Source organism: Venturia canescens, chromosome 7 (assembly GCF_019457755.1).
Source record: "Venturia canescens isolate UGA chromosome 7, ASM1945775v1, whole genome shotgun sequence".
In the NCBI taxonomy this organism is placed as follows: domain Eukaryota; kingdom Metazoa; phylum Arthropoda; class Insecta; order Hymenoptera; family Ichneumonidae; genus Venturia; species Venturia canescens.
Window position 1 is genome coordinate 12,447,812 of NC_057427.1, and position 12,064 is coordinate 12,459,875.

Genomic DNA, 12,064 nt, shown 5'->3' on the forward strand with positions numbered 1-12,064 from the left:
TATTATATGTTTAAGTATTTTTCATGTTACGTGGGAGATTCATCCGGGATTTGGTTTTTCTTTTGTTTTATTTAATGTTTTTAAGCGTGAGCGAAATGAAAAAAAATTGAATAACAACGTCAAAAAAGATAGCCCGTGAAACGTCTGGGTAACGAACCTTTACTAAGATTCTACCGCATTATTCTGATTTTGACTATGATGCTTCATTAGTTCGCTTTCCGTTCATTCGTATTTTTTACCCATAAATTATATCATTAGTTAATACATGGGTCTTTTCTTATTTCAAAACAACTGGAAATAAAATTTCGTAAGAAGAATGATCAAAAAGAATATCAATGTTTTAGTCGAACAATTCTGGATAAACGTAAGACTGAAATGCCTCGAGCAATGGGACTCAAACTGTATATTATCATTTTTCCTTTCAATTCGTTATTAGTTTTCTGTTTTATATTTTTTATCGCAATGTGATAATTCTTCTTTGGCTTTGAATTTTTCTCATCTTCATTTAGACATTCTTCGTCTATCTTTGGCCACGAGTTCGTGATATTCCACTTATTTATGAGGCTTGGAAACAGCACTTTGATTTTAAAGTTTGCTTCACAAAAGCCATTGCAATTCGGTAGAGCATCGGGAATGAACTTTGCGCGTTGAGGTATTTGAAGCGAACGTAGAAAAACTTTGAGAGTGAGCTTTTCCTACGGGAATCCATGAAAGTGTATACGAGTTTCGCTGCGGAACGATGGCGCATGCATACGCAAAAACATTTCGGACCGAATCCGATATAGATGTACAAGGGACTTTTGCAACTTCCCGTCGAAAAATCACGGTGGCATAGACGGAAAAAATTCTTTCATGATACACTCGATGTATTTCTTAACAAATATATGAACATATGAGCAACAATTACTGTGATCATTTCCTCGGTAGATTTAATTGCTTTCGTGCAACCACCGATTGTAGCTTGTTTTGCTCAACACAGGAGTAGGAAACCAGCACATCTTCACAGTTCACTCCCTTGATTTTTATTTCTAAAAGACTATTTGTTTCCCCTCTGTGCAAAATTAGGCATCAAAATTTTTCAATTGATATTGAGGATGAGGGAGGGCAAATAATGAAAAAAATCGCAATCCGAAAATTCATAAGGACGAGTTTTCATGTATTTTCTTAAATTATTTATGGATATAATTTATTTACAAGATTAAAATATATTATATACAAGAATGCGCGGAAAATACGCATGCACCGAAACAATGAAATCTTAACGGGGTCATAGACAGAGAAAGAGGGGCGAAGGGGGGGGGGGGGGGAGCGAATGACGGAAGCATGTCGGTAAAGTATATTATCCCGACGAGGGAATGCTCGCTTTCACAAGTCAATGGATCGGAGGAGAGGACACGATGGCTAACTAAGTAACAAAACGAGCGTTTGAAAGAAGGTGAAAAAAGGGGCGAGACACTTATTAAAACGGTATTTCGTAATCTACAATTACTCCAGTATTAACATTCAACTGTGTAGGAATTACATTTCTTTTTTGTTTTCTCTTGAAAATTTCGCAAGTACAACATATTCGTTTTTTGTTTGTTTTCTTTTTGTACACAACACTAATGCCTGGCTACGCCGATTGAATTGTTTTTCTTCTCACTCGCAAACGCCTCTTCAAGAATACTTCAACAAAACTTTTCACTCTCAGTTCCGTTCAATAACATTCGCAGTACTTTCTTCTGCTCGGGCTTTTATGGCTTAACACTCAATTTACATAATATAACAGCGGGGCTGTGACTTTTCTCTTTTTTTATAAACCCACATCGAGGCTGTTGATAAGGTTCGGAGGCTTATTTTAGTCGGGAGGAATATGGATGTTGCGAGCGTTGGAACGCAATGTAAATTGCATACCTCGGATATTTCGTGCACCAACAATAAATTCATTTTTCTGTGAAAATAATGGAACGCGAGGCTTTCCGTTTTCCAAATCGAACGGAGCGTGTGATCGAACATTCTTTATAACGAAAATCCACTTGATCAAATTGGATCCACTCTGAATCGTTGTAACAAAAATTTCGATCGAATTATTCGTTTGGTTTTTGTATGGGTATTAATGTAATTGCAGTCGAACCGCTTCGGTGTCTCTTGATCCCGTTGCTTCCGCAGAAACAGCATGGGATATTATTGAAAACGAGTACAAATCGTATTGCTCTAAAATTTCATAATTCATCGATGATGAAAAAAGATCAAGTACTTAATGGAAAATGAAATATATGGTAGTATTATTGAGCGATTTCATTGCTTGAGCAATATTTTTCATTACCATCTAGACGTACACGCATACGTACACGCACAACGCGTATTTTTACGCGTACACGTAATTCTGAATGTATTCAATAAATTTTCACAGGGTTCACAACTCATTGAACGCGTCACACGTTTGTGGTCCGCGGTCTACGCCGAATAAGAATCAATTGGTGCGAAATGCGAGTCGCAAAAGTTGCCTTTATCATTTTTTTTTTTTTGGAGCGGTGGAGAAGGGGTGATAATTTCGGAAAGCTACTACATTGTATTCCGATTCAACGGGGATGTTCGGAAGTATAAAGTTGAATTCCGAAGCAGTGGTTCCAGTAGAAATCAGACGAGAGGAATGTTGCAAATGGGAAATAACTCGGGAAAACTATTTTCCTTTTTCGTCTTCAAAATAAATACAGTATCTGCTTAGTTAGTTTGAACGCTACTACTCCGTCGACTCGACTCCAACTCTCAAGCGAACATTTGGTCACAACGTGTGCTCGCGCGCGCGCTCTCGAAACATACCCGCATCCATACAGGCGCATCTAGTTATTATTCATTACAAGCCTGACGCCGATACTGAACGATCGAAGTGGTGGCACGACGCATTTCATTTCGCCGATGGAAAAAATTAAATTGATTGTAAAATTGGAAAGATAAAGAAACACAAATAGTACATTCAAAATCGATGGGACAATCATATTCGGTGGTAAATGCACATACGTTAATACGTGCATGGTATTATTTCATATAGCGATTATTACAGTTATACGTAGAAGTTGTTTGCCCAAACAGGTATTTGGGGTGGTCGATATAAAACAGAACGATTTTCGATCGAGCGTTCATATTGGTGGTCGGATTTACATTGTCATTGTTCACGTGTGGTATACTATGTTCTATTCGAGGGTTCTGTCTTGAGATTGTGACTCGTCAAGCCTCTTCAGCTGTTCATTTCGAATGTAAAAGACTTGACATGATGCTAATTGACGATTATTGAAACAGATTGCTCCCCATTGTTCGCAAAATTTATCTCGGTGACGAAGAGAAAAAAACAAGTAGCGAAATTTAACATATTTTATTAAGTTTCAACCCAAGATGAACAACAGTATCGAGCCTGGAAAGAGTGAAGTCGTCGGTAATAGTTACTCGGGGCAACGTGTGCTTATTTCGAACCCTCCCATTTTTTCAATGACGTCAGATATATTCGATGAAGCAATACAAAAAATAAAACGAGATTATTTAGTGCCAAATTTAAACTAGCTTCTGTTCGAGTCTGTACTCGAACACATTGGTGAAAAATGTGAATTTAAAAATTTGATATAGCTCGAATTGTTCGCATATCGCGTCTGAATATTCGCGGAGATGAAAAAGGAGGAATTTGTTTAGACATTTAAGGAACAACGCAACGAGTTGCTGGTCAGAATCCTGCGTGAGATTGTCGGGAGGAACAGTCGAAAATTTACTGAACATTTTGTGCAAACGCTCGTATACGTATGAGTGCACACGCATAAAGAGATATGAGAGTGTCGATCTTCTAGCGCTTGATGATTTGATCGTTGTGCAGGCACCCAAGTACGTATCTACAATCGTGCGAATGGATTCATTTTTCTCATTTTTCCCGTTGGTGCATTGCTGCGTTTCATGACCGGAAGGCAACGATTTTGCGAAGAATTTCTCGTTTTCTCTCTGTTATTCCTTTTATACTATGTTCTTTCACACCTGACGCTATGTCGGCAATATCAGCGGCAGCAAATGATAATAATCAGACATTATCATATATATGTATATACCATCGTTTGACATTATCATCGAAGACGATCTTGTGTTCACGCGACGAGAGTCACGTTGGCCTTTTCATATCAAATTCCTTCGTCTCCAACCTCCCCAGGCCCTGAGTCTTATCAAACCTTATTTTTCTCTCCGTTATACCCTTCGGCAGCCCCTATTCAATATTACCCATTGAATTTTATCAACAAGCCAGAATTTGAATTTTTCACGTTAACGAATTCCCAGGAAGGAGACAAAATCTAGAAAAACGTTTACAAAAATTCAAATGCCCTGAAAAAAAAGATGAATAATTTTTATTTAGCGAATCTCTTATAGTCATTTTGCAGTCGTTCATGAGCCAAAAGACGATGGGAGTAAATGAGTGAAATGTACAAAATAATAGATAGACGATCACTTGCGATCGAGGTTGAGAAAGAGGTATCGATACATTTGTATTTATAAATGTCGATCGATGAATGAAAATGTTACGTGGGTAGAAAAATATTGACAACTATACAAAAGTTAATGAAAATTTGTTAACGATCTGCCGTCAACGTTCTTTCGCGTTAAAGAAAAAAGTGTTTTAATAATGAAGAACTCTTTTTATTTCTTCCAGTCTACGTAATAATTTTCTCTTGCTCTTGTTATTTCTCTATACATTTTTTAATGCGCTTCATTAACGCAGATACGTGCAGTTACATTTTTAAAAATGTTTCATCATATATCCATTATCGAGAATTTTGGTGCTATGGCCATACACACGTATTTACACATGTATAAGAGAAACCATTTTTGCGAGTTTTCTCGACATCGAGGACGTACATAGCTCACCATACATTTACGGAGCTACATTTTAATTATTTCGCCTCACGGTCTTGTCGACGAAACTCAATAATTTCGACCCTGTAGAAATTTTTAATGGGCTCACCCTAAAACACTCGGCGGGTGGTTACGGAGAAGGGGTTGTGCAAACGGTTGTTCTATTGAGTCTTTTTATTTTTCTCATTATGGAGAGAAAAAGAGAGACGGAAAGAGGAATCGTTGACTTTCTTTGTTTTGCCCTCTTTTTCACAGATAAATCACATACATTCGTTTCATCCAGAATTTATGCCTCGTAATACATACGAGGTTTACACCGTTATCTCACTTGGCTCATTGCTTATTAAAGAATAAACACACCTTCTCGGGCAATGTAGTACATTTATTGGAGAATTATTATTAATATCTATTTATTTTTTGTGTCCTACACGGTTACCGCTTTCTCTCTCTCCCTCTTCCACTTCCCTCCTCATGCCCCTATTCTCTCTCTCTCTCTCTCTCTCTCTCTCTCTCTCTCTCTCTGTCCTTCTCTTGGGCTTTCGAGAACGCGCGTTTGCTTCTTCGCTCCTTTACATTTTCTCCTTTGAAACGGAAATTATCTCAACTGTCCAAGAAGAAATGCGATTGTTATGAGAATCGTTTTGCATGTTGGGGAACCCGCTGCTGTGTTACCGTGCTGCATCGCTGCTGGATGTTCTTCTGAAATTTTACAAAATAAACGTTTTCGTTAGTTCCCAACATTAAGAATCAATGGTTCTTAACTTAAATTTCAGCAAAGTTACTCATACGAGTGAAATTGATATTTTTCGAATAACTCTGCTTATGAAGATGGATCAGTCGTTTCGCCGCTATCGAATTTTCAGTTGCGAAATTTGTTAACACTGTCCAACTGATTTTGTTAAAAATTTAATTCTGTATACAGTGGTATGGCACAAATCATCCGACGGAGGGTATTTGTGAAATTCTCAAAAACATTTTTTTTTTCGTTACCATCGGAGTAAAATTGACGACAAATTTTCATTTTGAAAATTGATCAACTGTATACCGATTTCGTCAAATTTTGGTTAGCCGGAACTTCCGTTTTACTGCGCGATCGCGATATTCTCAATCATCGATTGTCCTGCTTTCACGAAGGTAACCCTGAGTCGTTTGACAGCCAAAACTCCGAGCTCGTGCGGCAAGCATAAATTTCCAGGTTTCATTACTTGAAAAAAATCGGGATGTTGCTCGCGTCGTGGATTATGGAGAAAAGTGTTGTGTTGTGCGGAAACGTAACGAGCATTGAACCAGCGTTTGTGGAAACAATTGTTTTATGCAACGAGTGCGAGGAATGAAAATAACATAATGATTAACCTCACAACGTTAAAATGTGAGAAGCGGTCGAAAAAAATGTATATTTTTTTAATCGCGCATATTTCGTAATTTTATACGTAAGTGCACAACAATACAAATTGACGATGTGCTCATTTGCACTGCTTATTGAAGCGAGAATCCAGTGGTTTATTACCACTGGAGATTTCAATTCTTATTGAACTGCCCAACGATGAAAATCGTTGGGTATAGTTCAAATCACTGGAGAGTTCAATTCATATTGAGCTGTCCAGTTAGAAAATCGGAAGAACTAACGTTCTTCCGTATAAGCAATTGAAATTGTTTATACCCGTCTCTCATCAAGTTTCTTATGCGCCCAGAGCATCGGAACTTGGAGAAAGACGCGTGCCGCGATGTTTAGCGGCGCAGTAGCGCTTAGCGAGTTCTGCAGTACTGCTTAAAAGGGGGAAGAGTGCCCGATCATTTCGTCGACTGATCCATCCTCTTATGGATTATTTGAACGAATTTGAGATTAAAACGTACGAACTGAGAAGACCTCTAAGAATTGATATAACCACTTTTTATTCATATTACTATGATCGACATTCCAGTTCTCAAGAGTGATTTCCAGCCATTTTTTAGGTATCGAGTATCCTGTTCGATTGTTCGCGTTCACTAATATTTGGGATGTGAATTTCTCATCGTTCGAATTGTAAATTTTCGGCTTTTGGTGCTAAAATTCGATAGACCTGCTGTCGATATAAATTGCAAGTGAGGAAGCAGGTGAGGTGCATTAATATAAAATAGCTGTATGGACCGAAGATGGTCTAATATCGCTTAGATTCAGCCAAATTCTGTTGGTTTGTCTGCTTATATACAGCCATCTCTGCACTCTTCTCCGCGCGAGTGGTGTGATAAATTATGGTCGTTTACACTCGCGGATAGAAAGCCCGTTTTCAGAGGTACGAAGCATGCCGCACCATCGCGGATCTATAAAAACGCACAGTTGTCTACCGATCTCAGAAGCAAAAGCTCGAGTATATCCTTTTTTACAATCACTATTGCTCAATGAGAATTTTTCATTTATTCGAGCCTGCTCTTGCTTTTCGAATCAATAAGTAACCGAAGGAATCTGGAACTATTGAAATTTGGAGAAACGATAACTAAGATTATTAGGATTGTACTGGGAAATTGGTACTGAGCGTACCAATTTCATTATCACTGAATTAGCGATTTTTCTTAAAATCGATATCGAGCATGCAAACTTTCCAACGTTGAATGTAACTATGTACCGTATATAAAGAGCGAGGGAGGGTGAGCGGAAATGTTTTAACGTATTCGGGTTTTCATAAAAAGTAGTATAAAAGTTTTTTCTTTGTCGTTTTTACGCATGTAGCAGATGTCGAACCATATTAGGGCGGAACATCGCTCGTGCCGTTATAGTTTTTCATTTTATTGAGTATTCAAATTGACAAGTTATCGCGGGTTACTCGAATAATTTTTGGTCGAATATTAACAATAACGTCGCGTTGCGCTTCGTTCGCCGATTTTTATGCTCTTTTTTGTAACGCCATTTGAATGTCAATGTCCTTTCTCCGAAACGGCGAGAATAACGTGGTTGATTTCGTGTCCGTTGAAAAATGATGGAAATCCGTGGCTTAATTCTGTGCATATTTTCTGAAAATTGCCGTTTCACTATAGCCTACTGCATACATTGACAGTTTTCATGTCTCTCTTCCGTATATCGCTAGAGGCTGGAACGGGAGTTATAGCTGTCAAGTTTAGCAGGACAAGTTTATATACGCCTGCGTATCTCATAAACACTTGACTCCTTTGCGTCCCACTTTATCTTCCCTTGGAGCATTACATTCTTCCTAAACCTCGCAGTACGTATATATTTCTATATATATGTATGAAAAAATGGCCTTCGCGATTCGCCATTTGCATGATATGCAAGGGTATCAATTTTTGACTTCTTTTTTCTTCCTGCCTATTCACCTCCTGACGTCGTCTTATATGAACCAACTTTTATGACGCCTGCGACATTTTTTATAAATAGTTATTTTTTTTGGAGTTTTTCCTATGTAAGCGTTACCAAGTTCGTACGAAGCAACGGGTTTCGTGTATCGAAATTCGTTTCAGTCGAACTTTGAACACCTCAAAGTTATTCATATATTATTGTTTGGTTTATATACGTTTGAGTTTGAATTTTCTCGTGTGTTTGTATTCTGAATTTATAATCGGGAAGATTTCGTTCGAGATGCTGTCAATTTCATTTTCATTCATTCATTCAGATGCTGAATTTTCATTTGTAATTAATATTACGTGAAGATGTATCAGTAGATAGAAAGAGTGAGAGAGAAAGAGAGAGATGTGAGAATTAGGCGAGGAACCGACACACGTGGTTTCGATATAGATCGATGGGCATAGAGACTAGGTTGTGTCGTTTTTGGGCAACTTTTTTTTTCAATTGTTGCTTCAAAAATCTTCAGTTTATACTCAAAAACAAAGCTTCACACAAGTAGACTGTTGTTGATCAATATCTAGAGGTCCCTCATCGACCTTGAATTTTTCCCATTTGATTAACATTGAAAAATCGTTTATTTTCGTTATTTTAGATCCTACTCAGCCTGATTCCATCCCACGACTTTTCCCTTATAAGATTTTGAGAGAATTGATTTCTCTATTAAAACAGTCTCTTCATCAAACTCTAAAAAATCAACCGTTTTCGAGTGATTAATAATAATCAAACTCAATTTTGTATGAAAAAAAACTTATATACGATTATGAAAGAAATTCTGTTCACGACGATTCTTTTTTGTGATGAATTCAGTTGTCTCGAAAATTATCTGTCAATATTTCATGATATATCTCATAGCCGAGTTTTTCGCTCAGAAAATTAATTAAAATAAATCATACACCATCAAAGGGATCAACGTACAAAGAAGAAAAAACGACAAGTATGTAAAAATCAATTGTTTTGGTATTCCTGTTTTCACCGTTGCGCACTCACAGTATGACTTGTCGCATGAGAGCATAACAACAAAAACAGGTGTACCAAAACATTCAAGTTTTACATATAATACTTGTCGTTTTTTCTTCTTTGTGCATTGATCCCTTTGACTATGTATGATTCATTTCAATTAATTTTCTGAACAGAAAACGAGGCTGTAAGATAAGGTATTACGGGGCAAAACGGACACAGCCTCTCAGAGGCATCAAGAATGGAAAAACCGACGTTTTTCGAAATCTAGAAGTTCGAAGCGATTATTTCCGAATAGAATGCCAACTCGGTAATATAACAAAAAAGATGGAACCACTTAGGCCCCATTCCTTGGATATAAAAAAGAAAAGTGAGTCAAATCATAAATATCATCAAATCTTAACAAATAATTTTCGAGACAACCGAATTTATTACAAATAAAAAGAAGGGAGGGTCCCAGTACGACATCAACCAAATGCCCAGTGTCTCAATTGCCCAGCATAACTTGCCATCGTACGAAGTTCCCGAGTGTAGCAATTGCCATTCGTGTCAAGCGATCAGGTGTATCAGGGTCCCAGCTTGACACCAGCCGAATGGGCCCAGTGCCTCAATTTGCAACGCAACGTACGAAGTCTCCAAGTGTAGCAATTGCCACTCGTGCCAAGCGACCAAGTGTATCATTTGCCCACAGTATCTACCGACACACGTATCAGCTGATTTTTTTCCGGTTATACTTTTTTTCAAGTAGAATCGCCCATGTTCGATTCTCTTCAGAGCTGGTGATTTTTTAAAATTATAATGACTATTTACTGCGTCAGCTTCCTGAGTCACCTTAAACATTTGAGAATTTATTATCAGATGATGAACACAACCCTTGTATCGTTAAAGCTGGTTCACTCTCGAACAACGACCAATCCTATCGTAAACGTAACATTGACACACACATATATATATATAAATAGTCATAATATATTCAGTGGATTTATCCAGAGCCGCGGTAGTGGCTCGTCGCCGAGTATGAAGGTAACTCCTGTATTGCATGCTAGTCAAATGAGTGCTAAGTTTTCAAAACGCTTATAGACCAAGTTTAATGTACCGATTAACCTCCAGAGGATCGGAAATACGATATATCGGCTCGCCCTGTGATATGAACTTTACATATAGTTGATACGTTATACCAGATACTAATTTGGGCACTTTTCAAGGGCGAGCCGATATATCGGCTTTCCGGTCATCTAGAGGTTAAACGTATTGTTAGTGGATTTGTATTGCAGCAAATTATTAACTGGTGAAAATATCAAAAACAATAGTTTTGCAAAATCATCAACTGATAAATGCAAATTTCCACGATGGCACATTTTCACTGGTATTTTTCAAAGAATTATCTGTATTTTTTGACAAATTTTATTGCACTACGTCTCATTTCGTTCCTTAACTGATCCTCTACGAATTCACTACGCAATGAACAATTAGCTGCAATCAGGGAAACGATTTAGTGGAAAAAAAACTACATGGTGAATTCATAGAGCATCAGTTAAGGAACAAAATGTGACTTGGTGCAATAAAATCGGTAAAAAAATTCAGATAATTCTTTGAAGAATATCTGTGGAAATGTATCATCGCAGAAATTTGCATTTATTAGTTGATGATTTTGCAAATCTGTCGTTTTTAACATCTTTACATGTTAATAAGATATGCTGTAATACAAATTCACTAACATTACGTTTAATCGGTGCGTTAAACTTGATCTAAAAGTATTAAAAAAATTTAGCACTCATTTGACTAGCATGCAGTACAAGAGTTACCTATAACTGAAAACCAACGTGAAAAAGAAAAGTCAGCGCAAGGGCCTGCCGCACTATTATATACGCGAATATGCCGTTTTATACACCATAGCAATTTCACCATAGCAATTTCAAAATCGTTCTGACGGATAAACCATTGCAGATTAGAATTTGAAAATTCTCGACGATTTTTTTTCGATATTTTTCTTTTAATTGGTTTTTGTTGCAAGTAAATCCGCTCACTCATTCCCGATATATGATCATTTAGGCTTATAAAATTGAGTGTTTCGGGACGTTCTGGTTCCTTCGGGTCAGAAAGACTTGAATCGCGTTTATTTACGTTTCGGCTTCACATTATTATACACAAAAAGCTTTTATAAATTACTGCCAGGCGTTATAAATGCTCAGGTACAGGTGCCGAAATTTAAAGGCCAGAACATCTTCTAAGTCGCAAACAAATATCTGCCAAAAGTGACGACACTGATATTTGGAGCAATTAAAAAATTATGTTCTAGAATGACATAAGTTATATTATCAAATGAAATGTCTCTTCGAAAATATTATTATTGGTGCTACAGTGCTACATACCTCTCCCGCAATTTCTGCAATAATAACTTTAATAAAATAACTTCTTCCGTAATTATTTCTTAACGATTCTTGAATTATTATAATACTCAAAACTATATTTATAAACCCACTGACTATATTATGACTATATATATATATATTAGGGTGGCCCTTAATATGGGTAAAAAAAAAAAATTGATCGTGCCGCCCCCCAAAACGATTCCAAATGATAAAAAAAAAATCTACGCCAAGTCGCAGCTATGTCCGGTGAGAGGAACACGTGCCTGTAAGTATGAACTTGGATTCAAATATCAATTTTTCTTCATGATTGGAGAAATTTCGGTTTTTTAAATCTGGTTTATTTTCTCGATGTTCAAACTGATTAGACCGAGCGAAATTTCACAATAACATGAAATGAATTACGCAATATTAATCCACGGGAATAATTATTCAAAGAGTCCATCGACCGAAACGAACAACGAAAGGTTGGACTTACGGCGTGTGAGACTGATTCCCGAGATCGCACGTCCAGTTCGCTCGATACTCCACGAAAATC

At 37.2% G+C, this 12,064-nt stretch overlaps 1 protein-coding gene across 1 annotated transcript in view; it reads right to left on the minus strand.

Annotated features, from left to right (window-relative positions):
- Nucleotides 1-1,135: 1,135 nt before the first annotated feature.
- The window catches only part of LOC122414001 (zwei Ig domain protein zig-8-like), a 280,634-nt gene continuing 269,705 nt past the window's right edge, over nucleotides 1,136-12,064 (minus strand). The window contains exon 6 of the mRNA XM_043424741.1: nucleotides 1,136-5,562. Within this exon, the coding sequence (XP_043280676.1) occupies nucleotides 5,459-5,562 (104 nt within the window). The 3' untranslated portion in view covers nucleotides 1,136-5,458. The remainder of the gene's footprint in view (nucleotides 5,563-12,064) is intronic.